The 27,604-nt window shown below is 44.5% G+C and overlaps 1 protein-coding gene across 1 annotated transcript in view; it reads left to right on the top strand.

Moving 5' to 3' along the window:
* Positions 1–1,187: 1,187 nt before the first annotated feature.
* The window catches only part of dock2-like (dedicator of cytokinesis protein 2), a gene marked incomplete at its 3' end in the record, with an annotated part of 38,161 nt that continues 11,744 nt past the window's right edge, over positions 1,188–27,604 (top strand). Inside the window, exons 1-24 of the mRNA XM_071514224.1 lie at positions 1,188–1,304; positions 2,662–2,745; positions 3,329–3,369; positions 3,479–3,534; positions 3,696–3,792; positions 3,885–4,033; positions 4,478–4,613; positions 5,578–5,735; positions 7,561–7,642; positions 7,998–8,133; positions 8,986–9,061; positions 9,301–9,377; positions 10,941–11,191; positions 11,558–11,656; positions 12,018–12,090; positions 12,466–12,584; positions 14,562–14,769; positions 16,422–16,519; positions 16,624–16,713; positions 17,024–17,124; positions 19,448–19,582; positions 23,536–23,644; positions 24,309–24,379; positions 26,738–26,844. Coding sequence (XP_071370325.1) covers positions 1,262–1,304; positions 2,662–2,745; positions 3,329–3,369; positions 3,479–3,534; positions 3,696–3,792; positions 3,885–4,033; positions 4,478–4,613; positions 5,578–5,735; positions 7,561–7,642; positions 7,998–8,133; positions 8,986–9,061; positions 9,301–9,377; positions 10,941–11,191; positions 11,558–11,656; positions 12,018–12,090; positions 12,466–12,584; positions 14,562–14,769; positions 16,422–16,519; positions 16,624–16,713; positions 17,024–17,124; positions 19,448–19,582; positions 23,536–23,644; positions 24,309–24,379; positions 26,738–26,844 — 2,596 coding nt within the window. The remainder of the gene's footprint in view (positions 1,305–2,661; positions 2,746–3,328; positions 3,370–3,478; positions 3,535–3,695; positions 3,793–3,884; positions 4,034–4,477; positions 4,614–5,577; positions 5,736–7,560; positions 7,643–7,997; positions 8,134–8,985; positions 9,062–9,300; positions 9,378–10,940; positions 11,192–11,557; positions 11,657–12,017; positions 12,091–12,465; positions 12,585–14,561; positions 14,770–16,421; positions 16,520–16,623; positions 16,714–17,023; positions 17,125–19,447; positions 19,583–23,535; positions 23,645–24,308; positions 24,380–26,737; positions 26,845–27,604) is intronic.

Here is a 27,604-nt window from a genome sequence, read left to right as displayed (position 1 = left end):
AGTAAAATAAAATAGAAACTAGAATTGCACTCGGAGAGCGCAGACCTCTGCCAAGGTTTGTGCTATTATTGCTTGTTCGTGAGTCGGATCCGGATCCGCTCCAAAATTTAATGGGTTCTTCCTTGGCCCATGCTACACCCTTCCACAAAGTTTCATGAAAATCGGGCCAGTAGTTTTTCCGTAATCCTGCTAACAGACAAACAGACAAACAAACAAACGGCACCGAAAACATAACCTCCTTGGTGGAGGTAAAAATACAAAACACAGGTGCAAAAAATAAAAATAGAACACAAGAATAAATAAGAAAATGGCAATTATAAAAATACCTGTTCATAAGAAGTACTTTTTAAGAAGAGATTTGAAAGATAAAACAGATTTTGCTAGCCTGATCTCCTCAGGGAGGGCCTCCAAATCCCAGGGACTCAAAAGCCCGGTCACCACATCTTTAGCCTGGACTTTTGAAAGTCCATGAGTGTTCTCCCCCGGAGTATCTGAGGCTGTGCATAAAGGGTTATAAGGTCTGATATGTAGCTAGAGGCCAGACCGTGCAGTGCCTTAAAAGGTATCAGTAAAATATTAAAATAAAATGAACATGCAATCAGTGTAAAGAGGCTAAAATGGGGGTAGTGTGACATTGACTCTGGGATTTGATTGAAAGTCTAGTGGCTGTGTTTTGCACCAATTGTAGACAGCAGAGGGAGTTTTGGCTGAGACTGGAATAGAGAGAGTTACAGTAATTTTTTATGTAGCTGGGTATTCCTGAATATCACCAAATGATATTCAGTATATCAGGTAGCACTTGTGCAATCTAATGTTGACAAGAAGCCAAGGCAAAATATTTCGATATTGTCCTTTCACAGCCACAGCATTCAGACAACGAACTTGCCCTTTTGATTTTACTAAATGCTTACTTGGCATATCTTCACCGTTTAGCCATAAGATTCTCATATCATTGTTATTTCAATTAACATTACGTTGTGGAGCGTAGGTGATCCACGGAGTCCAAATGGACAGAATGGAGACTGCGCTGCACAGGACTCCACCCTGCACTACTCACCCACTTCCCCTTAGCCCCGTGAGGGGAGGAAGAGAGGAGAGACAGAAGAGGAAGACAGGCGGGGGGGGCGGGCTTAATGCATTCATTTAGAGAAAAAAAAATGCAGAAGTGAGAGGTAGAGCAGACACCCAAGAAGACAGAGGAGTAGGAGGAGAGAATCAGAAAGACGAGAGAGGGAGTTAGAGTCTGTAGACAGATGCAATCATGGCTCCGTGGACAAGGACCTGTACCAAGAGGTACGGTGTAGGTAAGTCAGTTGTCTGCACCTGTGTGTGTGTGTGCACATATGTGTTTGTATGTATGCTTTGTGTGTGTGTTTATATGTGTGTAAAGTACCCTTGCTGCAAATTATAGAGAAAGAGAGCCTATCATTTCCTGTTAGACAGGATGTGGGCAGGTGCGTTCTAACGGCCTGATAGATGTTCACCTCAGAGCTCATGCCACTGAAAGAGTATATTCACCGTTTAGCATCAATACAACACAACCCGCAACACTTACAGTGGATTGGGTGCGGGATAAAATCATTGGGAGCTTGCAATCTGTGTCTCAAGCGAATAGAGACATGAGTGGCAGATAGGAGGCAATCAACACGTACGACACATTTCGTGCAGCACGCAAAATATTCAGTAAATGACAGCGTTAGATGTGGAGAGATCGATTTCTACACAAGGAACAGGGCGAGTGGAGACTGCGAGAAGCCTGCCAGTGCAACCTGTGTGTTGTCTGGTATGCGAGGGGCGAATATGGCCGAGCCTCAGCATGTGTTTCCATTAGATATGCGAAGGAGACACACACTCAAATCACTTCTGACACACATCTCATATTGATTTTCACAGCAGACTGGTTCACTGGCCTGCCTGCAGAAAATACATCCATATTAAACAATGGCTTCAAATACGTTATCTACTTCTTGTTATGGAAAATGACTTTAGACAATAGTATTAATGTTTCTCATCCCAATAGCGCTATAGTTTATAGCCTAGTAATTGAGGTTGATATTGTCGGTTACAATAAATCAATAAATATAAAAGCAAGCAAGAATATGTTTATGTATCTAGGCTGCATATCTTCCTGGTCTGTTAGAGCGACAACACAGGAAGTGGAGGAGGAAGGAAGCTGGGTGCAGTATAACACTCTAGTGAGACCTGTTGAAGAAACTAGAAACTGTTTGTAACGTTAAGATAAGACTTGTAGAGGCAAAGACAGGACTTCTCATTTCATACCTCTGTGTTTCCCTCTGTTTGAAGCTGAATTTATCCCTGATTTGTACTTTTAAATACTCTATGCACATGAAAGTCTACTGTTCATCTCATTCTGGTGTGATACTACATAGAAGAATAAAACACATATGATATTAGATGTAAGATGCAATATGTAGATCAAAAAATTCAACCTTTGATATGTCAAGTATTGCTTGTGATGAGTTTAGAAATAGCCAAAAGGAGACAGCTATGAGTCAGGTTTTTTTGTAAGTTTGTTCATGGCACCGGCACTAGATACAGGAAAACGATGTTGAAGTGGTCTGAGCACATTTTTCTCTAACGTTTGTTTGCTTTATCACCATCTGACTTCACACTCTGGTTATTTCTCTGTCTGTCTTCCAGTGAAGTGGAATTTTGCCGGCCAAGGAGAGAAGCAGCTTTCCCTGGAGGTTGGAGACACGGTCCACATCCAGGAGGTCTGCGATGGTGAGGAATATTTACAATCTAAACATATTATCACTAAACATAAGACTTATACCATATTATTAGATATAACATGTTGCTTATGTTATGTGATGCCATTTTGCAACTCTTGTTGATGTGTTTTTCATTTGTTTGATTGATTGAACATTTATTCAGAACCTCCATTTAAGGTGAGGTACCTCTGGTGAAAATGGCAAGTTTGTCTGGATTTGTTAATTTTTTGATATTTTTAAAGATTTGCCTCTATAACTACTTCCTAAAATATAGTAAACAATCATCAAAAACAACTATAAATAGTTAATTTATTCATTTTTTATACCAGCTACATCAAGTACACCAAGCACAAGACTGAAAACTTTAACATCCATTTTCTCAAAATGACAACTGTACTGTAGTATATTATACTATACTATACTATACTATACTATACTATACTATACTATACTATACCATACCATACCATACCAGTGCCTAAATTGTTTGGCTTGGGTTATATTGTGAAACGTTTATATGAGTTTTGGGGAAGAATTTGTGCTCTTTGTTCAGTGTATTTTTCTGTTAGTAAATTGTGTATTTTGTCTCTCAGGATGGTACAAAGGCTACCTGGCCAGGAACAAGGCCCGACAGGTAGGGATGGACTCACATAACCTGCTTTCATGGAGAGGAGAGTGAGCTGCCATTGATCCCTTTTTTTTTCTTTCTTTTTTTCTGTTTTTTTCTCCTGATTCCTCTCTAGGGAGCGTTCCCTGCCAGTTTTGTCCAGCTGAAGGAGGTCATCATTGAAAAACAAGGGTGAGTGGAGAAAAAGATACTTCACCTGTCTCCAAAAGTAACAGTTTTTTCCCTTGGTGTCACTGTAATGTGTGTGTGTCTGTGCCCGTGTGTGTGTGTGTGTGTGTCTGTGTGTGTGTGTCTGTGTGTGTGTGTCTGTGTGTGTGTGTGTGTAACTACAGAGATGAGGAGGTTGTCTTATCTGTAGAGATGCCCCTGGTGAAGGAGGTGACCACCACACTGAGGGAGTGGGGCAGCATATGGAAGCAGCTCTTTGTGGTAAATAAAACAACAACAAAAAAAAACTCTTTGTGTGTGTGTGTGAATGCGTGTGAGTCTGTGTGTGTAACACTGTGTGTCTACTCCTCCAGGTCAATAAAGAGGCGCGTGTGAAGGAGGTACAGAGGCTGATGTGGGACCTGATAGAGTGGCGTTCCCAGCTGCTGTCTGGCACCTTGCCCAGTGATGAGTTTAAGGAGCTCAAACAGAAAGTCACCTCCAAGATCGACTACGGCAACAAGTATGTCCGCTCAAAACAACCAGCCACATGTTCACACTTCAAATATAAGCATTATTCAAAGTCTGGCTGATTTCCCTACCAGTTTTCTCCCCGTCACACAAGCTATTTTGCTGCCTTGTCGACTACCTGTTGACATCTATCTAACCATTAGTTTCTCAATTTGATCTCCTCCCCTTATTCTTTATCTCCATCCCCTCCTTCTCCTTCTTTTCTGCCCTCTCCCTCTCTATCCTCACCCACTCTCCTTCCCCTTCCCCTCCTTTACCCTCTACTCCTTGATGTCATCTTCCTCCCCTCCTCACCTTCCCTCCCCTTCTCCTCTTCTTCCTCCCTCCTGCACGTCCGCTTCCACCTGTCACCTTTTCTTCCTCCCTCTTTTCTTCGTCCACCTCTCCTCAACCCATCCCCTCCCTTGTCCCCTCTCCTCTCCCCTCTCTACCCCAGGATCCTGGAGCTGGACCAGGTGGTTCGGGACCGGGACGGGAACATCCTGGAGCCCGAGCGGGCCAGTGTCATCAGCCTGTTCCGGGCTCACGAGGAGGCCACTGCCAAGATCAATGAACGCATCAAAGAGGAGCAGGTAGGGGAGAGGAGAGGAAGGCGGTGTGGGAGGGAGAGGAGGGGGGCAGGCATAAAGATAAGGCAATGCCGAAAGTTTGGGGAGAGAGAGAGAGGAACTCCTTGGTGGATTTGATGGTGGATATTAATGGTAATGAGATGCATTAAAGTAGTAATTCTCAAGTTCTTAAATATATATATACTGGATATATATATTTTATTTTGGCAACGTCTTGGGTGCTAAGCACTCATTGCTGTGGTGTTTCTGTACTACACTGCCCAGAGATCACCAATCAGTTGCTGAAGTCTGGGTTTCTGTAGGTGGCGCTCTTTTCTCTGTCTGTTTAGCCATGGTGTCCATTGCCGTTCATGCTAACTACCCAGTTCTTCTTCTATTTATTTCAAGCACACTGCTGTTTTCAGGATTTTTCCCTGGAAGCCGCCTGCTACTCCTTTAGAGTAGCAGGCGTTTAGAACAGCAAATGTGAAAGCTTTCATGAACTGGGTATGGGTGGAATAACTATTGTGTCATATCAGTTAGGGATATGGGGGTCGCAAAATTAATATTTATTTATATGAAAATGTCATGGATTATTACTTGTAACCAAATCTGACAAGAATCCACTTCCATATAAATTATTTAACTGATACTCTACCCTGCCTCATGTACAATTCATCATTCATCCATAAATGAAAGGAAAATTATTCAATGATTACTCAGTGATTTTCTTATTCAGTGATTTTCTCCTCCCTTACAAACCCACCATCAGGGCGAGAAACGAACCTTTTTGTCCACTGGCCACAGTAGCTGGTAGATCCCAATGTTAACCAGCTACTTTCACTATTTTACCAGCCAACTAGATGTTTTTTTGAAGAGAATAGGACCTTGACATGATGGCTAGTTTACTGCCAAAGTGCCTGTGGCTGCCGTTTGTTTCCCACCTGGATTGTAGTAAAGTTAATGTCCTTCCCTGTCTGTCCTGCAGTCCAACGTCCAGACAGACCACTCGGGGATCTCAGCGCGGATCCAGTCCTCTCCCACCCACAGCCTCTACGTCTTCGTCAGGAACTTCGTCTGCCGCATCGGAGAGGACTCGGAGCTCTTCATGTCCCTCTACGACCCCATCAAACAGACCATCATCAGGTGTCACCCTTCAAGTCTTCCTCTCTTATCTTTTCTTTTAATCCGACCCCTGGCCTCATACAGTGAGCCCCAACAGTATTTGGACTGTGGTACATTTGGATGTTTTTTACTGTAGCACTTGTTTTAAATCACTCTAGATTAGGGTGTTAGCTTACATGACTAAAATGTAAAATGTATGTTGCTTTTTTCATACATGTTGGAAGAACAGTTAAAAGAAATCACTTTTGGTGTGTAGTGTCCAGTGATGTGGTGGTAAATAAAAAAGTGGGTAAACTGTGAACTCTAATTGGTGCACATCGTAAGACAAAAAAACACCAATATAAACAAAAAATCTATTTTGTTTTCAGAAAAACAATTTAAATTTTTTGCTTAAGACCATATAGCTTACACTGGTTTGATAGTACTGTAAATGAAAATGTGGGTAACCCTTATTTTAGGTGGGGACCATGCGCAAAAAGACCGTCATTTTTTTCCTGTCCATCTGAAATGGATGGAAATACCCTTGAATTTAAGTTAACCATGCATACTTGTAATGCCATAGTCATTGTATGGTTCTACCATCCAAGTACAAAACCACCAGCCTGAAGAAAATGTGTTGCTGTCCAAATATGATGTCCTTTCTCCTCCATCCCTCCATCCCTGAAAGCCCTTCCTCTCTCCCTCTTGTTTGCTCATTTGTCCTCTCTCCTCCATCACGGCACCCCGTTAAATTAGAGCAATGTTTTGTTGAAAAATAACAATGCAGAAACACAAATTATAGGGCAGCAGATGCTGACTGACAGCGCTATGTGGTGCCTGACAGTAGTGATGCCAAGGCCTGTCACTCACTGTCATACTGTGTATATCTAATTCTCAGCCACTGCAGCTGGGAGCATTAAGATAGACTCGGATCAATCATCTTTTTCTCAATCTACCTATATCCACCACTAGTTGATAGTCTTTTACTTTCTTCCTGTCCATTTTGTTTCTGTCTCATTCTTCTTCTTTGTCTCTCACAGTCTTGTTTTGTTGGCTTGTTTGCTTGGTTGATTTTGTGGTTCTTTCTTTTGTTCTTTGCTTCTTTCTGTCACCCCCCCCTCACTTTATCTATCTATCTGTGCTTCTCTCTCTGTCGGCCTGTTTATGTGACAAACTGGCAGACAGTGGGGTGTTTTGACAGTGTTATTTTAGGATGGTGTCAGCTTTGCCAGGCTTTGATTCACCCCACTGTACCCTCAGAGACTGATATGTGTCCGTCTATCTGTCTATCTGTCTATCTACCTATCTGTCTATCCATCTATCTGTCTGTCAGCCTCTGGTACATGGTTGTATGTCGTTGAAAAGGCTGTCAGAAATAGAAGGATCGAGACACAGCCAATGGATTATGTCACCTGTGGCTAGAATTTTTTATGTGGATTATTATAAAAGTTTAAAGCTGCACTAGGAGACTTTGCACGTTCTCCAAATGGCTCCAAATAGCAGTGAGAAGTAGCGAGTTTGAAACATTTGAACTTCGGTTTCCTAGAAATCATGTAATTGACAGCGGTAAACTGCACACAGCATGGTCATGTCTCTCAACCTGGCCAGTCTGTGATGCTTTACAACTATTATAAGAGAGGCAAAAGATTTAATGTTAGTACATTCAGCTGTATCTGGATGGAACGCTGACTCGCTGATTAGGACACAGTTTGTATTTCACTCTTAGGTTTTGATTCCAAGTGTCCATACCTGACAAAAGAGATTTAGGTTGAAAAGACGGGTGCATTTTTAGATTAAAGTCTTGCCTAGTGCAGCTTTACAGAACAGTATGAGGATGTCTGTTAATTCTTTCACATCCTCTGTGCAGTGAGAACTACTTGGTGCGCTGGGGCAGCAAAGGTTTCCCCAGGGAGATCGACATGCTCAACAACCTGAAGGTTGTCTTTACGGTAAGTCGCCACCAGAGGGCACTGTCACACTGTTTCTTGGCATGATATGCACTGAAAATGAATGCGTGGAGTCATACCGTCTTCAAGGAGATTGCATTGAAATGGCCGGTGCGCTCCCATGACATTTTCCCCAGCCTCTTTGTCTTAATCAGTTGTTCTCTCATTCTGTGTCTGTCCTCTGTTTTCCTCTAACATGCCCTCTTTCTCTCCTTCCCTTCTTCCCTCACTCCTTCCCTCTCTCTCCTCATCCTCACATCTCTCTCTTTCTCTCTTATTCCATCTCCCTTTCCCTCTTCTTCTCCTTCCCTTTACCTCTGCACCCTTCCCTCTCCCTCACCCTCTCTCTGTCTACCAGGACTTGGGGAACAAAGACCTGAACAGGGAGAAGATTTATCTGATCTGTCAGATAGTGAGGGTGGGCAGGATGGATCTGAAGGAGACCCACACCAAGAAGTGCACTCAGGGCCTGAGGCGGCCGTTTGGTGTGGCAGGTACTAGTGGAGGAGCCATGAAACGGTTGCTTTCTGCTCAAATAAAATGCTGTTGTTTGCCAATTAAATGGCTGTGCAAATGATCTATTGTACTTGGTTGAGTTAAACCAGATTGATGATCAAACTAACCCTATATCATTTTTCTTAGCCCTTCCCAAAAGGCTATGGTACACTGGCAACAGAGTAAGGCAATGTAGCATGGCAAGTTTGCCAATAATTATGTCCATCAGCAGCTTATTCAATCATTTTTACCTTTGTTCTGTAAAGGTTACTGTTATATTGTCTGATTTGTCAGCTGCTGAAAGTAATAGGTCAAATTTTTTATTTATTTTGTATTATTTTAACCTTTATCCAGGGAAATTGGACTAAGCACACTTTTTCCAGTGATGCACTGCTTCACACTCACACAGTTTCACACAGTCACAGCTGGGAGCTGCCCAGTACAACTGCCTACAACAGCAGGGACTACTTTTTGTGTATTTTAAAAGTCAAATGGCATGACCAGGGTTTAGCTCTCATATCAACAAAAACTAATGATATTAAATGATATATAGTCCACATTTATACCAACAAAACTGGGATATCTCCTGCCATTGGGTCTCAGGGCCTCAAGGCTACTGCCATCCCCATTGACCCATAAAAGTTGCTCATATATCATCATATATTACCTCATCATAAATCAGCTATCAACTGCTGTTTTGCAAAGGATCTAGACTGATGTGTGATAGAGAGCCTCAGATATATACAGAATGATCTCAGCGGCTGTCTTTGATTGATGTGATTTTACATCAGAAATGGTAGCATTTTCTTTGATATTGTCATCACAGACATTTGTTTTGCTCTTCTCGGCAGTGATGGACATCAGCGATATCATCAAAGGCAAGACTGAGTGCGACGAGGAGAAGCAGCATTTCATTCCCTTCTATCCGTATGTCCTATTTTCCTCTTCTATCACTCCTCCTCCTCCTCCCTCTCACCCTCCTCTTATTCTCTTACTGCATCTCTCTAGCTCCAAACTTAAATCCCCGTGACAGATTATCCCTGTAATTAAAACAGCATTATTGCAAATTTGTGTGCCTGAAAATTTGAGCATCTGCATGATTTTAAGATTGAACGCATTTCGGTGTGTGTGTGTGTGTGTGTGTGTGTGTGTGTGTTTGGCTACAGGGTAGTGGCTGAGAACGACTTCCTCCACACCTTGCTGAACAAAGTGACGTCATCTCGCGGAGACAGCGGAGGCCAAGGTACTTTTCCACACACGCAGCCGACGCTCTCTGTATCCCAGTGGGCAAGGCATGACACTGAGGGCACCTATTGGATTGTACACACTGCACTGTTTTGTGGTCAGATGAAATGGCCATACCCCCTCCCCTCCCTCCCCCCCTCCTCTCTGCACTGCGGGTGAGGACGAAGAACATTATCCTGATGGATTACGCGTGCCCTTGAGCGGAGTGTTTTCATATTACTTACCCTTTATTTCTCCCTCGCCAGCGTCCCTTTTCCCCGCACACTACCTCATGTTTATGGCTAACTTTGACAGCCCCTATGGGTGACGCTGCCTTGTTCCACATAGAGAGTAAACCCCACATGTTGGACCGCACCGGCATATCGCGCGGCTGTTATCTCTCCTCTCGCCCCCGAAGGCCCCGGACATAGATATGAAAGGAGCACCCGGAGGAGTAGATATGGAAGGGAGCACCTTAGGCCACCCGGAGGTCCCTTCTTAACATTACTCACCCTTAATCTCTTCCTCTCTCTTTCAGTTGCTCCTGCCACCTAATCACACACACACAGACACACACACACACACACACACACACACACACACACCATTCCCCACAGGTATGTGGGTGGCCATGCAAGTCTTGGTTTGTGACATAGATTTCCCCACCTATTTCCCTAAAATAGCTCACCCTTTTCCCCCTCTTTTTCTGTCCATCCCTCCCTTTCTCGTCTTATATTTTCTCCTATCATGTGTAGGTGACCATGAAAACTCTGCTGGAGGGTTATAGCCCAGATTCTTGAAGAATAAATTTGTGTCTATTATAATATTACCCTGTGCCCTTCCTTTCTTTGTCTCCTCCCCTCCCCTCTGTTATACCTCTTTCACAAACACGACCCAGGAATATTAAAGTATGCAGTGTACTCCATCCCATTTAGGAAGCAGTTCACGTAGGTGGGAATGTCCTATAAATGCAGAATTTTTACACAAAGTGGAGCAGAGTTTGACCCTTCATGTTGACCAGAGTCGTTTTGCTATTGTCATAGCAGTAATATACACACTAGGGGTCGATACTGGCCTTTTATTAAATATTGGATATCGCCAGTCATGTGGATTGCTTCTGATATGGAGGTTCCTCTTTGACCCCATCTGCATTAAAAACAACCTGCAATGCAATTGTATTTTTTTTGCACATTTTATTTATTTATTTACTTGTTCAATAATGTTTTTTGTGAAGTGAGGCAGTAATGTATCCCAGAGTTTCTCCTCCTTGAATAGGTGCGGTGGGTCACCCTGCCTTAAAGAGCTATTAACCCTGAAAGAATTTCATTAGTCTGGGTTTCAGTGGAGAGTTTTAGTGTCCCATGATGGTTTATATGCTTTTCCACCCTGACAAGAATAAAATTCTTGGGGGAAACACTGAATACTTGTCATGTTTCGGCATGAAAATGGAAACATTTTAAGATATTGAATATCAGCACCAAACATCGGCAGCTTTAAAAGTCTTAGTATTGATATTGAACTTCAAAAACCCATACTGGTCGAACCCTAACACACACCCTCTGCCCCCCCCCCCTCCCTCCAGGTCTGTGGGTGACCATGAAGGCCCTGGTAGGGGACATTGTGCAGATCCGAAAGGAATACCCTCACCTGGTGGACCGCAGCACAGTCGTGGCCCGCAAGCTGGGCTTCCCGGAGATCATCATGCCGGGAGACGTCCGCAATGACATCTACCTCACCCTGCAGAGCGGCGACTTCGACAAGTACAACAAGACCACGCAGAAGAACGTGGAGATCATCATGTGGGTGTGCGACGAGGAGGGCAAGGCCATACAGGTGAACAGGAGAGCGTGTGAAGAGTTGAGGCAGAGGAGGAGGGAGGGGGAGCATTGTGTGTGTGAAGGGGGATCGGTGTGTGTGTGGGGCTGTGAGGGAGGCGTGTGCAGGTGGAAAGTGTGTGTGTGTGTGTGTATGCGTGTGCGTGCAGTGTTTAAAAGATTAAGGCGGCACGGGCCAGTGAGCAAGCACGGCACCGATCAAGCGCTTACTCACCCTCTCATAGTCCGGCGCACACACACGCTGGCTTTACACCAAAAACGAAAATCCGTCTCAGACATGCATACATACACACACACACAGAAAGTCTTCTAGCCCAATATGACACTTACTGTTCTTCTTTTTCTCTCTCTTCCTCCTTCCTAGAACTCCATCTGCCTGGGAGCAGGGGATAAGGCGGCCAATGAGTACAGATCTGTCATCTACTACCAAGTCAAACAGCCCCGCTGGATGGAGACGTTTAAGGTGTGTGTGTGTGTGTGTGTGAGTGTGTGTGTGAGAGTGTGCTTTAGAGCCTGTGACAGCACAAACGTCTCAGAAATAGTTGCTGGTAGAATTTTAGTTCCTTATTTTTAAGGACACTAACAGCCTTCAGTTTCCCAGAAGATGTCTGGTTATTATGTTGTTATGTTTGTGTTCCTCATTTAAATCTTGAGGCACTGCAAGCTAGTTTCTACTGAGGTTCAACAGATCTATTTAGTCAAACTGAAAGTCTGGTGAAGGAAAAAGTTAAGAAACTAAACCTCACGATGCCAAGCTATCCCTTTAATCCAATAATAAAATAGATGGGATTTTATGTGCTGTAATAACATGAGATGTCCTCCAGGTGGCAATCCCTCTGGAAGAAATGCAGAGGATCCATTTACGCTTCATGTTCAGACACCGCTCTTCCCAGGAGTGTGAGTACCGAACACTCTTCTTCCTCTGTCAGTCTGTTCACTCCATCCATCAAAACTCTCACCTCCTCTCCTCTGATCCCCCGACAATAACACGACTCTGAAAAGGGCCGGATGATTGGAAGCAATTTGGAAAATGACCCAAGGCATCATTACGCACACTTGGTTATGTAAATCAGCAACACGACGTCTCTTCCTCCTTTTACTCCCGTCTCCGCTCGCTTATCTCTCCCTCCCATGTCCCAATTTTCTCATTCATCCCTCCCTCCTCCCTCCCTATTTTCCTGCTTTGTGTCTCTCCCCCAACCATTCCTCCCTCCCCTCTGTGTACCCATCCCTCCCTCCCTCTGTGTCCCCATCCGTCCCATTCATCTCCAGCCAAGGATAAGAGCGAGAAGAACTTCGCCATGGCCTTCGTGCGTCTGATGAAGGAGGATGGGACAGTTCTCCAGGACGGACTGCACGACCTTGTGGTCTTCAAGGTCAGAACCGGGAGCGTAAGTCTCTCAGAAACAAAACAGACGCAATCATGATTGAGCTCCGTGTTCTCCAAAGAATCTGCTCAAAACTAATCAAACGCGGGGTAACTGAGTGGAATTTGGTTTCACTGAAGACCTGATTCATTTAACAGTGGGAGTAAAGCTTATTCACTGTCACCACAATTTCATCGTCAGTGCTCCCTAGTGGCAGATTAAAACCACTGTACCGCTGGATAGCAGATCATCAAGCGGGGCTTTCATTGACATACAGATGCACAAGGGCAAGTGCAGTGAATGGTGGAGTAGGAAAAGGAGTCATGGATGATAGTTTTTGTAGGGCCAAGGAGTTTTGCACTGAACAACCAAACACTATTTAGAATATCTTATTAGATATAAAATTAATTGTAGCTCAAGCAGATACAGCAGCGCTACTGGTGTGTTCTGCTGCCTTTTGATACTTTAAAGAGGAGTTGCCTTGGTCTCTACTTCATGTTTTTTATCAAATTAATTGCGTTTAAGGAGGTCACACAATACAAGGTGCTAAAGGGACCTTTTCCACAGCATAATTGTTTTGTCAAAAGATGAAACTTACTACAGGCACTGTGAAATTATATTTTATATTTTATATCAAACACAAAAAAGTAATGCACTCTTTGGATTTATCTCCATAATAACACAGGCTGTTAACAAGTTTTCTTTTGATTCACCATTCAAGGGCAGACATGAATGAATGGAGAAGACCCTAAAGCCGGCCTTCAAGTTATTTTGGAGAAATAGATATCAAATCATCAAGTCATTGCAATGTGTGGAAGGCTTATAAAACACTGTAGAATACTGTTTTAGATGCCCAAAACTAAATTTAAGGTACATAAACTGTTACAGAAGCTGGAAAAAGTTTTAATACCAGGGAAAGAATTTGAAGGTGTCTATCCAACTGTAACCTAAGTGAGAGCAGGCCCAAATGTGTACTGTGTCTGGATGGGAGATTATTGCCACCCAGACAGGTTGAGTGAAGCAAAATAGATTTCCTGCCAAATGAGCCAGAGCTAAGATTGAATCCCCGTATTGATTAAATGCCAAACGCAATGAAGATTAATTACTCGTGATTCACTCACAGACCAAATGGATGGTCCCCCTGTGCCCTCTTTCTCGATTATCTCTCGTTATCCCTCCATCCCTCTCGATCTCTGTGCTCCTCATGGCCTCCCTCTTACTCCCTGTTTTTCCACCCACTCAACTCGTTATTGCTTATTGGTTTGGCAGTGAGGAGGATGAGGTCGAAGTTTCAAGCCCGTGAAGATGTGATACGCATGTAGGGAAGAATGTACAGTTGTCAAGAGTGAAAGTATGGTTGCATAATCCAAACTGGTAAAAAACAAAAAAAATAAATAAATAAAAACAAGACGCCAGAATTGTCTCTCTTACCTTTTATCCTATTTGTTGACTCTGAATCTTTTCAGCATTTGTAACTTTGCAAAGGAAAGTGGTATGCAAATGTCTCTCCCCCTTCCCTGTCCCCACAAAGTTACAAGTGGGGGTCACCCTGCCTTAAAGAGCTACTAAACCTAAAAGAATGTCATTAGTCTGTGTTTTAGTGGAGAGTTTTAGTGTCTAAATATTGTGTCAGAGGCTTTTCCACCGTGACAACAATAAAACTCTGGGGGATACACTGAATACTTGTAGTTTTGGTTAGATTTAAAGATATTGAATATCGGCACAAAATATCAGTTATCGACAGCTTCAGTACAAGAATATCTGTATCAATATCAACCCATTGAACCCTACTTTCCTTCTGTCTCCTACTCCCATATTTCAAAACAGTTTGATTAAACACAAGAAACAGAATTCCTGTCCCAATGCTAGTGCCACGGCCAGCGAGCACCCGCCCTGTCGTCAAGGAAACCTGACTATGTTGCATTATCAGTATCTCAAACTTATTCTGTTTAAAAAATCAGAAAATGATTCGCTCCCCTTGCCCTCTCCCTCGCCTCTCAGGGTGACAGCAAGCGTATGGAGGATGTGAACTGCTACCTATCGCTGCCCTCCACCCGTCACCACGGTCACCATGGCGACCTCCACAAGGTGGCGGCGCTGAGCCGCAGCTCCAGCAACGTGTCCGGGAGCGGGGGAGGCCTGTCGGTCAGCTCCAGGGACAGCTTCACCATCTCCACCCTGGTCTGCTCCACCAAGCTCACCCAGAACGGTATGAGAGAGTGTGTGTGTGTGTGTGTGTGTGTGTGTGTGTGTGTGTGTGTGTGTGTGTGTGTGTGTGTGGCAGGTGTTACAGATAACCCCTTTCTGACATTGTGTTGACACCTAGCCACTCTGGGGACTGAATTGGCAGGGCAGGACAATCCATACACACACACGTGCAGACACACTCATATACACACACATACACACACAGGTTGAAGAAAGGTTAGGGCTGAAATTATGAGGAAGAGAGTGTTAGAAATTAAACCTGACAAGTCAAAAAAACATTAATTAACATCTTCTTTCAACAAAGTAATAAGGTCATGCCAAGACAGTGAATTATTGGTTGGCTGTGAAATTACCAGAGGACAAATAGTGCTGAGAAGGTCCCTTTTCCGGTCTGCAAACTCTACTGGTCCAGTGTGCACACTGTTGTCATGACTCTGGCTAAATGGCTGAGGAATTCAAATTTCTCCATAAGAATAGAAAACCAAAATAAATGGTTGGTGAAATGCGGGGAACATTTTCCTGACCTCATTAGGGAAACTGTTATTTTCAGGTTTGGGGCTATGGGTAGAGCTAGCATTAGAATTAGCTGAAGGGCTAGGCTAGGTTAGGGGAAGGGATGAGTTTAGCCATGCGATGGTGAGTCAACGGAATGTAAATTAGTAGAATGTCCCCAAAAGCATCACCACATGTGTGTTTGTGTTATGGTCGCAGGGAAGTAAAGAAAGGACAGGGAGAATTGAAAATACATCGGTTTTATTAGTGGGGAGTGTCGTCATTTTGTCCTACACACTCTGGCAGGCAGCCATGTAAGCAGATACACACACACACACACAAGCACATACACACACACACACATAAACACACACGTACGCTCCAGACATTAAGGCGCGCCTGACACAGGTGCAGTGTAACAGCTGTTACTGAGGAAGCCAGTCCATCACTATAATGAACATTATCCTGCAGTATTAATCACCGGTACCGCACACACACACACACACACACACACACATGCGCACACACACATGCACACGCACACGCTGTTGTTTGATGTGCAGCTTGGCTTGGTGAGGAAGAAATTATTGGACAGGGAAAGCAGTGAGCTTCAAGCAGGCAGCACTACAGAGACATGGCAATCTGTCCCATGTCAAACTGTAGCAGAATTAATGGCAGAAACAGTTGGTTTAAATGTTCAAGTCTCACTAACCAAGGGAACAGGGATTATGGTTGTAATGAATCATTGCAGTTATTACTTTTGTTGTTGAGATGAAACTGACAAACAGAAAATTTAATGTTACATTTTGATAAAAATGTAACAAATATGGACTTCTTGTCAAAAGTTTTTACATTATATATCGGAATTTGTCAGAGTGCCCAGATTCAATTAAATTCAGTTCAGTTCAGTTCAACAACCTGCATGCACACAATACAACACTGAGAAAGAGACACACATTCCCACGTATTCAAGGACAAACTCTGACAAGTTACAATACAGAAAATAGGTCAGGCAACTAAGAACACATTTCCAACACAATAGCCTTGGTCAGCATTCACTCCCAAGTATGTGGTTAACAACACAAGAGACGGGTGTGAATAAAAAGAATCTATAGGCAGATAAACAGTTTGTGTGTGTGTGTGTGTGTGTGTCCTCTGCAGTGGGCCTGCTGGGGCTGCTCAAGTGGAGGACTCGACCTGAACTGCTGAAAGAAAACCTGGAGAAACTCAAAATCATCGACGGAGAGGAGGTGGTCAAGGTCAGTGTGTGTGCATACAAGTGTGTGTGTGTGTGTGTGTGTGGGTAGATGGGTATATCTGCATTCTCACCGGCCCTCTCCTTTGGTGATATGTGTGTGTGTAGTTTCTGCAGGACACTCTGGACGCCCTGTTCAACATCATGATGGAGCACTCTCAGACTGACGACTACGACATCCTCGTCTTCGACGCCCTGGTGAGTGTGTTTGTGTTGTGTGTGTGTGTGTGTGTGTGTGTGTGTGTGTGTGTGTGTGTGTACCCAGAAAATGCTTGTGTGTTTGATTCTGTGTGTTTATACCTTGTCAATGGATGCATCTTCTCAGCTGATTTCTTGTTAGTCTGTCTCTGCATGTGGCTAGTCTGACATCTCTCTGTCTGCCTGTCCATCTCCTTCCAAATAAACACGTCCAGCTGTCGATCACTCCATCTAACCTTTCCATCTGCCTTGTAGGTGTCTACTGCTAGGTTAACATGTAACCTGCTCTCTCTCTCTCTCTCTCTCTCAGATCTACATCATAGGTCTGATCGCTGACAGAAAGTTCCAGCACTTCAACACGGTGTTGGAGGCCTACATCAAGCAGCACTTCAGCGCCACACTGGCCTACAAGTAGGTCACTTCCTGCCTGACAACTCACTTCCCCCTATCTGATTGAATAAAGAATAAAGTTTTCTCTGAGTTTCCTGAATGACACGGAAGTCTCTGTTTTCACCATCAGATCCTGTCCTATAAATTACAACTTTAGTTCCTATAGACACTTAGTATGGGTCTGACCAAATCAGAGACATTTAAATTGACTCACTTAACTGAGTTCTGCCTAAGAGCATCAAGAGAAACTTAAAAGTTGCAGACAAGCAACATACACCAATGTATAAAGTATAAATTTATCAGTCACATAAAAGAGTGATCAAAGTAATTTTGTGCTTCAAAAGTGCTCCAAAGTGCGACAGTCCAGTAGCAAATCAGCATGCTGACGCATGAGTCGAGCCTATTTAAATCTTAAACAAAGCAAAGACAGCTCCTTGTTGAATCTGACTCAAGATCATCCATCATCAGTTTAAACTCACTGAGAGACCGGCTCTTTTAGGTTTAAATCATTTTACACTCAGTTCCATGAAATGGCAGCAGAGTGTCTAATTCAATTCTGACCTTAGGGTCGTGCAAGGATGTGTAAGACTCCATTTAACATGGCATAAGTTTGGTGGACGCTTTTACACAGAGCACCCTCAAGTACCAGAAGTGCTAATCTAACCCGCAACCCAGGCAGTGTTAATGCCATGCTCTACACCAGAGGAATACAAGACTTTAAACCTGTAATAGTGATTTGAAATTTGACCTGAAAATCAAAAGTGAAGTGACTGACAGGCTGTGGACCACTGCAGTGTATCCAGCTGCCACCGGAGGTCAGTGTGTGTGTGTGTGTGTGTGTGTGTGTGTGTGTGTGTGTGTTTAGGCCTGCGGAGTGCTTGGCTGAACAGGATTAGAGTGCGCTACTTTACTGTACTCCAGGCTAGCCAGAGTTTTAACCCTGCCCCTCTGTGGAATAACAGCTAAAGCACTCAAACGTACACCCCACACACCATCCGCCCACTTTTCTTAACTGGTTCTTTCTCTCCGTTAATTCAATTCACTTCACTCCGATGGATTTTATGGCCGCGAGAGAAAACATTTGTTTGCATTGCCAGAGCTTCAATCAAAGAATGAAAAACATTTCTGACTGTCCCTGTTCTCGCTTTCCCCTTCTTCTTTTCTTGTTTTTCCCCTTCCTCCCTCCTTACCCTCCTCCCACTCCCCTCCCTCACTCCCCCCTCCTCCTCTTCCTCTTAACCTCCTTTACCCCAACATCTGTCTTACACTCTATCTCCCTTAACCACTTCTCTCTCTTCCACCCTGTTCCTTCCTCCATCTATTCATCTGTCTCCCCCTCCCTCCCTCTCCTGCCAGTGTGTTGGTGTTCACCCTCTTTAAGAGGGTCAGCGCAGCTTAACGCCTGTCAGCCCAGAGGCTGTTATGTAAAACTCTCTAGCTCCCCCTCACTACATTTTAAACTCTATCTCTTGCGCTTTTTTTAAAAATAACTAAATCCTCCCGTGCCCGCCTTTCAGCCACGCATCAAAACAAAACCAGGGAAGACTGAATGGTAATAATGTTGGTAATATTTTCAGGGCCACCCTCATGGCAGCGAGGCCAGATTAGAGTTCATTTATAACCCAAGCTTTTTTTTAAGGGGACTTTTATTGTTTAAGAGGATTGGGTAGTTTTAAACCAGTTAGCGGGTGAGCCCCTGTGGCCGTTTCATGGAAACGGAAACAGTCACAAAGCCAAAAAGCTTAGCCCTCTCTTGGCCTACTGTTTTATGTGATATGAATATGCTAGTATTGCATGCCATTGAGATAATGCAGAGGGAGAGAGCAGGGTGCAGACGAACGCGGGTGGGTCATAAACTTAGACTGAACTCTGTGACACCCACAGCACGCTCCAGCTGCTTTGGCACACTGCAGTCCGTATCAGAGCGCGTGTCTAAAGATGCCTGCGGGGCGCGCGTGTGTCGGAGAATCACTTCTAACATGCGTCTGAGGGCGAATAGAAATGTCTGTGAGCGGTGTGAAAGGTACATCTGTTGAGGTGTGAAATACTATTTTGTCGTCTTTCCACTGCCACCTCTCCGCCACTCTCCCCCTCTCTCTCTCTCTCTCTCTCTCTCATTCACTCGCCCTCACTCTGTTTCACTCGCTCTTTCTGCTCTGTGGAAGTGAAAAATGGAGTTGGTGATTAACTTTCCAACCTGAGGAGCATCAGAAACGGTGTGGGAGACGTCTGACTTGTTGATTGATTTTGATCTTTTTCCTCTTTCTTTCTCTCTTTCTTTCTCTCTTTCTTTCCTTCTTTCCTTCTTGTATTCCCCTCCTTCCTCCCTATCTCTCTCTCCCAGGAAGCTGATGTCGGTGTTGAAGAGGTATCTGGATGTGTCCAGCCGGGGGGAACAGTGCGAGCCCATCCTCCGCACCCTGAAAGCCCTCGAGTACATCTTCAAGTTCATCGTTCGCTCACGCATGCTCTACTCCCAGTGAGTATGTGTGTGTGTGTGTGTGTGTGTGCGCGTGCATCTGTGTCTGAGGATTGTCAACTTTTGCAGTGATTTCCAATTTCTGTCAGACACACGCAGATACAAACACAGACTATCAGCGGTGCACACACACACGCGCGCGCGCACACTGATAGCCCGGTGACACTGAATTGCTGGAGTAATTGTCTTTGACAGCTCTGCGAGAAAAGGCTGCTGATTACAGCACTAACGCCGCTAATAAGCATTGATGATGAAGTGCAGCGTCCAAATGAGAGCTAATGACAGGGCAGGGCTGCTGAATAGGCAGCCATCGATAGACCAGACAGACACAAAGTTACGGCAGCAGAGACTTATGACACCGCCGCGCTGCGCCGGGAGCTGCGCCATACGATAACTGTAAACACCATTTATAACCGCAGCACATAATTTGATGCTGACAGATCAGAGACGAGAACCACAATTGTCTTGAGTATCTCTCTGTGTGTGTGTGTGTGTGTGTGTGTGGAGGGGGGAGGGGGGCTCAGGGTGCTAGTGTGTGTGGAATCGGATGTTCATGCGTCACGAGGTGTTTGCGCATGAGAATATGTACTGTAGTGATTGGTGTGTGTGTGAGGTGTGACAGGTATGGGGAGTGTGCGGGGGGGGGGTATAAGTGTGTGTAGGATTGGGTCAGGGGGTTCGTTGTGTGTGGTGTGGGTGGGTGGCAGCAGGGGGGGGCAGGGGTGTGTGTGTCTTTGTTTGAAGTCCATTGGTCATCTGTCTGTTTAATCTTCTAGAGGGCATTGCGGGCCTTGTGGGCCTTGTTTGTTTGGAAATTTGTGTGTGTTTGTTTATTGATGTGGCGGGTTTGTTTATTTATTCATGGTGTGCGCGGCCACATAAGTGTGGATGCAGTAGTGGAGATGCAGTAGTGGACGTGTGTGTGTGTGTGTGTGTGTGTGGTGCATTCAGACATATACTTGCATGGGCACGTGCGCGTACACGAGCCCACACACATACATGTAAGAGTACTTGGAACTATGTGCGAGTGTGTGTGCGTGCCTCTGTGTGTATGTGTTTGTGATTGTGTGTGTGTGTATCACATTATCGCTCCAGTGCCCCTGGATTGACTGTGCTCCAGTCGCCAGCCTCCCCTGGGGATCGCTGAACCGATAAATCTTACTCTCCTCCTCTCTTTCTCTTTCCTTCTCTGTCTCTTGTCCTCTCCTATTCCCCCAACTACCTGCCGCAGACAAACTTAAAGGAACTCTGCATCTAAAGTTTGAAAATTCCCCTCCTATAAGGACTCGTCATGCCAATCAGGTATTCAGGGGAGGGACTGGCACTGTAGGTGCATCTGTACAGCTCCGCCATCAAGACTGGCAGTCATTAATAGTTAAATAGGTGGCATAGAAGATTTATTAGCTTGTCAAACTGGCTTCATGTTCATGCAAAGTCTATTAAAGAGTATGTGATGTTTACTTCAAAAATATGTTGGGTACAGTGTACTGGATTTTGCTGTTTCGTTCACCTTCTTTTTCTCCTTCACGCCCCATAACTTTTTTACTTCCCAGTAGTCTAGTTCATCAGTTGTTTCCGTTTCTTTTTTCCTTCCCCCGAGCACCTGCTATGCTCCATATTTTTCCTCCAACTTCTCCTCCCCCCGTCCTCTTTCCTTCCATCGCTCCCCTCGTCTTCAAAACTCCCTTCCTCTCTGAACTTCACTTCTCTTTTCATTTCTTTTCATGCCTTCTGCCCCTTACTTTTGAACTCTTTCTCGCCAGCTCTCCCTCTCTTTTGGTCCCCCACGATGAAATTGGGAGAGGGGCTATGGATCGGTCCCGGATTGTCCATCCCTCCGTCACATGCAATATGTCTGACGCCACTGGTCGGATTTTGACAAAACATCGGGAAATTAAGTGTCGTGAGAGGGAGGGGCACTACATCACTTGATCATTTGTTGACTCATCCATGTGTCAAGCTCAGTATCCAGCATTCAAAATTGCACTGATTGGCCGAGGGGGGAACTACAATTACAGCTCTTGAACAAGGTGACATATTTGTTACTGATTGGACGAGGGACTTCATCATTTGTGGGGGGGCGACGTATTTACTGTTGCCTTGTTCTTATTTTATTTCTCTCACCCTCCATTACAAATAGCCTTCCTCCCTCTGTACTCGCCTCCCTCTCCCCTTTTCTCATTTTCTCTCCCTCAGTTTCCATCTCTCTCTCTTCCACTCCCCTTTTCTTTCTTCATTTCTCCATATAACCCCTTTTCTGCTTCTCTCTCTGTCTCCTCTCCATCTGTCTCCAGTATTAGTTTGCTGAACTAGCATTATGTATTTGTGTGTGTGTGTGTGTGTGTGTGTGGATGAGTTGTAGCAACAGCCTATGGTCATCTCTAGCTGAGCTGGATTAAAGCAGTACTCTCCAGGCTGTACTATGTTATACTGTCCTGAGAACAGCCATGGGACACTTAGACAGTTTTATCAGATCAGCTACATTGGTGAGACGTGTGTGTGTGTATGAGTGCGTGAATGTGCGTGTGTGTGTGTGAGTGCCCATATGAACTGATGTTATCACACCACCCCCGACCCTGACACATCCGGACAACTTCACTCTAACACACACATACACGTGTGTGTATACACACACACACGCACTCACGTACATGCACACACAGGGCTGGTGGATTAAGCGGGACAATGCGTCTGTAATCATAACTGTACTCTGCAAAGAGCCCTGTGATAATACCTCTGTGTGTTACCGCCTAATCCCTCCCCCCACATGCTAAATACCCTGTGTGCCACATGCTAATCCTTCCCCCCCAGCACTCATAACTTCTATTGTAATTAACAGCTGCACAGCTCCACTGAATCACAGAGAGATAGGAGAGGAGACGGGGAAGGAAAGGGGCGGAGAGAGGGATGAAAGTTTGTTAGGGGTCCAGGAAGTCGGACTGAAGGGATGGTGAAGGGGTGTATGTGTGTGTATGTGTGTGTGTGTGTGTGTGTGTGTGTGTGTGTGTGTGTGTGTGTGTGATTACGGTGATATGGATTTTGTTTTTTTTAGTGCAAGGACATTTATTCTAATCATAGCAGTCAGCAATTTATCATTGTTTGTTTTACCTCGTCAACATAATACTGCATTGAGACTGACTATGATTGAATATACTGCATTAAATCATCAGTGTGTACTAGGTTAGCTCTCTTAGCTCTTTTGTTTTGGTGTCATACTCTTACAGGTTCATGTGAACTGAAATTTTGAAGTGAAAATATATATCTTAAAGCACATCCTGGCACTCATTGTGTTCATACTGCAGAATCATTTAGATTCCAGTGGAGCCATATCTTAATTTTCATAGATACATTGAAATGTATAATAGGTTGGAAAGAGAATGTGGCAGGTGGAAATCAAATGGCTGGTTATGGCCTTGGGGTCCGGACAAAATAAAAGTATTTTACTTGTGTGTGTGTGTAGCTCACTGTATACCACCAAATCTCTTTAGAAAATATTTCTAATATCTTACAAAATAGTTTCAGCTGCAAATTGGATTGTACCGAGTCAATACAAAACAGTTTTCCTTTATGAAATATAGCTTTTTGCCCGACACTCAGGCATCCTCAAATACTTCGCGTACACAGAGGTAGAAATAAGGCTGTTACTGGATATTTACATCAGACTTGAGCTTCGTCTCATCCTTGTTTTAACTCTTTGTCTCCTGTTCTCTCTCCACTTCCCTCTCTCATTGATAATGCATCTCTCCTGTTGTTTTCTTGTCTTTCAATTCCCTCCTGATTCACCTCCTCCATCTCTCCCTCCCTCTCCCTTTGCTAACCATCTCACGTCATGCTTTCTGACACCGTCTCATGCTTTCTCTCTCTCTCTCTCTCTCTCTCTCTCTCTCTCTCTCTCTCTCTCTCTCTCTCTCTGCTATTCTGTCATTGTCTCTTCCACTTCCTTTAATTTCCAGGCTGTACGAGGGGAAGGAGCAGGGGGAGTTTGAGGAGTCACTGAGGAGGCTGTTTGAGTCCATCAACAGCCTGATGAGGACTGACTACACCACCACGCTGCTGCTCAGGGTAATTGCACTCACTCACCCCGCTCCCATCCTCCTCCACCATCTCCTTTGCATCCTTCCTCTTCCACCTCCCCATCTTTCCTCTCATCCTTGTCCTTGTCCTTTTTCTCTTCTTACACCCTTTCCTCCCCCAACTTCATTGTTTCTCATCTTCCTCCTCATTTCCTCCTCGTGCTCATCCTCCTAAATTTGCCCCATCCCTCAATGTTCAAGGTAAACCTTCCCCCTCCTCTTCCTCCTCCTCCTCTTCCTCCTCCCTTCCCTCCAGCTGTCCGTGATCTCTCAATCTCTGTCTCTGACTACATCAGTATTCTGCTGCTTAGGGTCGTCCTCTCTGTCTGCCACCACACGCACAAAAGCATGTATACAAACAGACACACAGACAGACAGAGAGGCAAACAGACAAGTTCAGAGATCCAGACAGACACACACACACACACGCGCACACACACACACACACAGTTTTTAAAAAAGCAATCTTTTCTCACACTTCTGATGAGAGTCTATTTGATGGCAAAGTCACCTCCTATTCACCAACAGCTTACATTGGATTGCAAGACAATAACAGTAATTTAGAGGTGTTTGCTTGTGTGTCTGTGTGTGTGTGTGTGTCTGTGTGTGTGTGTGTGTGTGTGTGTGTGTGTGTGTGTGTGTGTGTTTGTCAGGTTGCCGCTCTGAAGTACCTGCCAACAGTCCTGCATGATGTTGAGAAAGTGTTTGACGCCAAACTCCTCAGGTGAGCTTACCCTTACACACACACACACACACACACACACACACACGCACACACACACACACACACACACACACACACTAGCCTCAATCTTATCGCTGACCTTGACGGACAGGATGTGTGGCCGCTTTCAGCTAAGCTCAAATTTCCCAGCATGCTTTGTTCAGTGTTCAGAGTGTCTTATTGTCCCCCAAACTTCCCACTTTGGTTGAGCCTTACCTTCTCTATTGGGGGATAAAAATGTTATCAAACTGACATGTACACAACGACACACACACACACACACACACACACACACACTGACCCCGCTCTGCAGCTCCTCTGTCTGCCCCTGAGTGAATTGGCAATTTCTCACACCACCTTTTGACCACACTGGGAAACCGACAAACAAAGCCCATTTGAACCTGTTCTTAAACCCACTTCCTCCTCTCTTAGCTTGATGCTCGGCCTCCTCCAGAGCAAAATGACTCGGAATGGCTTATTTAACCTCTGCTTGACCCAGAATTTAACATACAATCTACAGTTTAGCTCGGGTAATGACCACAGTGTACGTACCGGACCGGGCTGGGAGTTAGCAGACTGGAAAAGAGACATTTCAGCCGCTTTATTTGTCCTCTAGCAATTTCACAGCCAACCAATGATTCATTGTCTTTTCACGACCTTATTACTTTGTTGAAAGAAGATGTTAATTGATGTTTTCTTGACTTGGCTGGTTCCATTTCAAACCCCGTCTCCCTCATAATTTCTCTCCTAACCTTTGTGCGACCTGTGTGTGTTTTTGTGTGATTGTGTGTGTCTGTTTGTGTTGGCGGATCATCCGAATCTGCCAATTCAGTCCCTAGAGTGGCTAGGTGTCAACACAATGTCACAAAGGTGCTATCTGTAACAGCTGCCCCACAGACACACACACACACACACACGCACGCACACCCACACACACAGAAAGGTGATGAGAGGGAGCGTGTTTAAAATCGACACGCACACTCTTACTTTCTGTCACTCATATTCTCTTTCTGTCTGTCTCTCTCTCTCACACACACACACACACACACACACACACACACACACACACACACACACACATACACACACACACACACACATATACAGACTCACACTGGTCTTCTGCTCCTGTTTACACACACTCAGACATACCCACACACACACACAAATACACACACACACATATGCACACACATGCCCGCGCCATCTGAACTTGAATGCAAGGTCCCCATTGCATTCCTGATCAGAGTTGCCTCAGGCACGGTTTCCAAAAGCAAGCCATGTGAATTACAATTACTCTGCATGAGGTGGACATCAAAGCTTTGTCTCATCTCCTCCAGTCGCATCAGTAGACCTTCTACTCACCTGTGGTATGATTCACAGGGCAGTACAAGCACAGGCGCTGTCAGCTCTGCATGTATTTTATTTGCTCTGTGCGTCCTTCGGGGCGTCCATAGGGCATAGGCTGACATTTTTACGTTTTAATTAGATGGCGCTCAGATGATTAGCGGGGCTGATTAGTCTGCGGCGGGCCACCGTGCCACAGCGCGTCCTGGCGCCAGCTTACACACGTCAGAAGTCATACAAACCTTGTTGTTATTGTTCAGTTCCGGAGCAGAGGTGGTGCATTTCGTTCTTTTGCACAATTAATGAAAGTGCTACTCGAGTCTGCATGGCTTAATGCGAGGAGACAGAGACAACGAGCGAGACAGACAGAGAAATAGAAACAGAGGGTTTGCCACGCTCTGAGCATTCAATCTTTCTAAGCGGCGTCAGGGCTTGCAACCAGCCCGTTTAATTATTCCGATATTGAATTTGGGGCGGAGGATGACTCAAACTTGTGTCTTCATTAAAGTGTGTTTAGGCTTTGGGCTCATTTGTTTTCATGAGGCACGCTCTGCTCTGCTCTGCTCTGCTCTGCTCAGGTCTGCGTTGTGCTCTAATACAGCCATTGCTTTTAGCACATGACTAACTGCAGTGCTGCATGTTCAATAACCTTGTACATTTTTAGAGCTTGATTCAGTAATATGTGGTTGAACTTTCTTTCTTTCTATCTTTTCATCCAACATGGTAGAAATATGGAAATATGTTCATAATTACACCTAGGTTTATTGATACTGTAATATCCAATAACTATGTGCAATAATCTGTGGAAAAGGATTTTTGAATATCTATTGTGCTGAATGTGTTTTCATAAAACTTGTTGCTGCTGATCTCACTGATTATTATTACACACACACACGCACACACACACACATACACACACACATACACACACCCCTCATATTCCTGCCTCCATTCATCCCTTCCTCCCTTCCTTTTAACCCTGTTCTCTCTCATCTCTTTTTCTCTCTCCAGTCAGTTGCTGCATGACTTCTACACCTGTATCCCTCCTGAGACACTCCAGAAACAGAAGGTGGCCTCCATGACCGAGATCGTAAGCAGCCAACTCTTCCAGAGACAAGGTGCGTAAATTTCACCAGTTAGAGCCCTCGATACTGAGCAGCTGACCTATGGCAGATTTCAGGTGCATGTTGAACCTGCCACAGGTGCTAGTGCTCAGTATCAAAGCGATCACCAATGCTTTGTGTGTGAAATCCTACAGAGCAATAGCTGAATCTCACTTAAGGGCCAAGATCACACTAGAAGGTGTATTATACAGTGTGTAGTTCCAGTCTACAGTATGTAGACTGGTCAGAAAGCTGTTCACACTATGCTTTATGACCAGCAAGGGTGCTCTCTGCTCTAAGGGTGTTATCTTTATATAGCCCAGTGGATAGAGTGTGACGGTAATACTGCAAGGATAATGGTTCCATTCCCACTGGGGCAATCCGTAATAAAAATGTATTCACTCATTGTACAGTAGGGTACTTGGGATAAAAGCATCAGCCAAATAGAAAATGGCTTTTAAAGCTTTATTTTTTTTTACTGTAAATTACTCGGTGTAATCGGTATAAGCGCGTCATCCCTAGCCACATCACAGTAAAGAACATTTTCTCTGTATTTTTGCTGTAGCACACTAACAATTACAGTGCTGCTATGTTCACCCCCACTGACATTGCAATCAGTGCAATGGTCGGCTACCATCTTATTACAATCAGCACAAGTGGCACCTGTTAATGTCCTAACTCCACTGGGTAAAGGTTACATTCAGTCTCTCTATCTCCTATGATTAAACATTCTTGAGGTTACAATAACGTCACCCAAAATAGATATTCATCCAAA

This window comes from Centroberyx affinis, unplaced genomic scaffold (genome assembly GCF_046629955.1).
Source record: "Centroberyx affinis isolate AG114_WGS23_722 - 3 ecotype Tasmania unplaced genomic scaffold, CSIRO-AGI_Caff_v1 ptg008261l_1, whole genome shotgun sequence".
Taxonomy (NCBI): Eukaryota; Metazoa; Chordata; class Actinopteri; order Beryciformes; family Berycidae; genus Centroberyx; species Centroberyx affinis.
The sequence above is the reverse complement of the archived record's forward strand: the minus strand, read 5'-3'. Positions and strand labels throughout refer to the sequence as shown.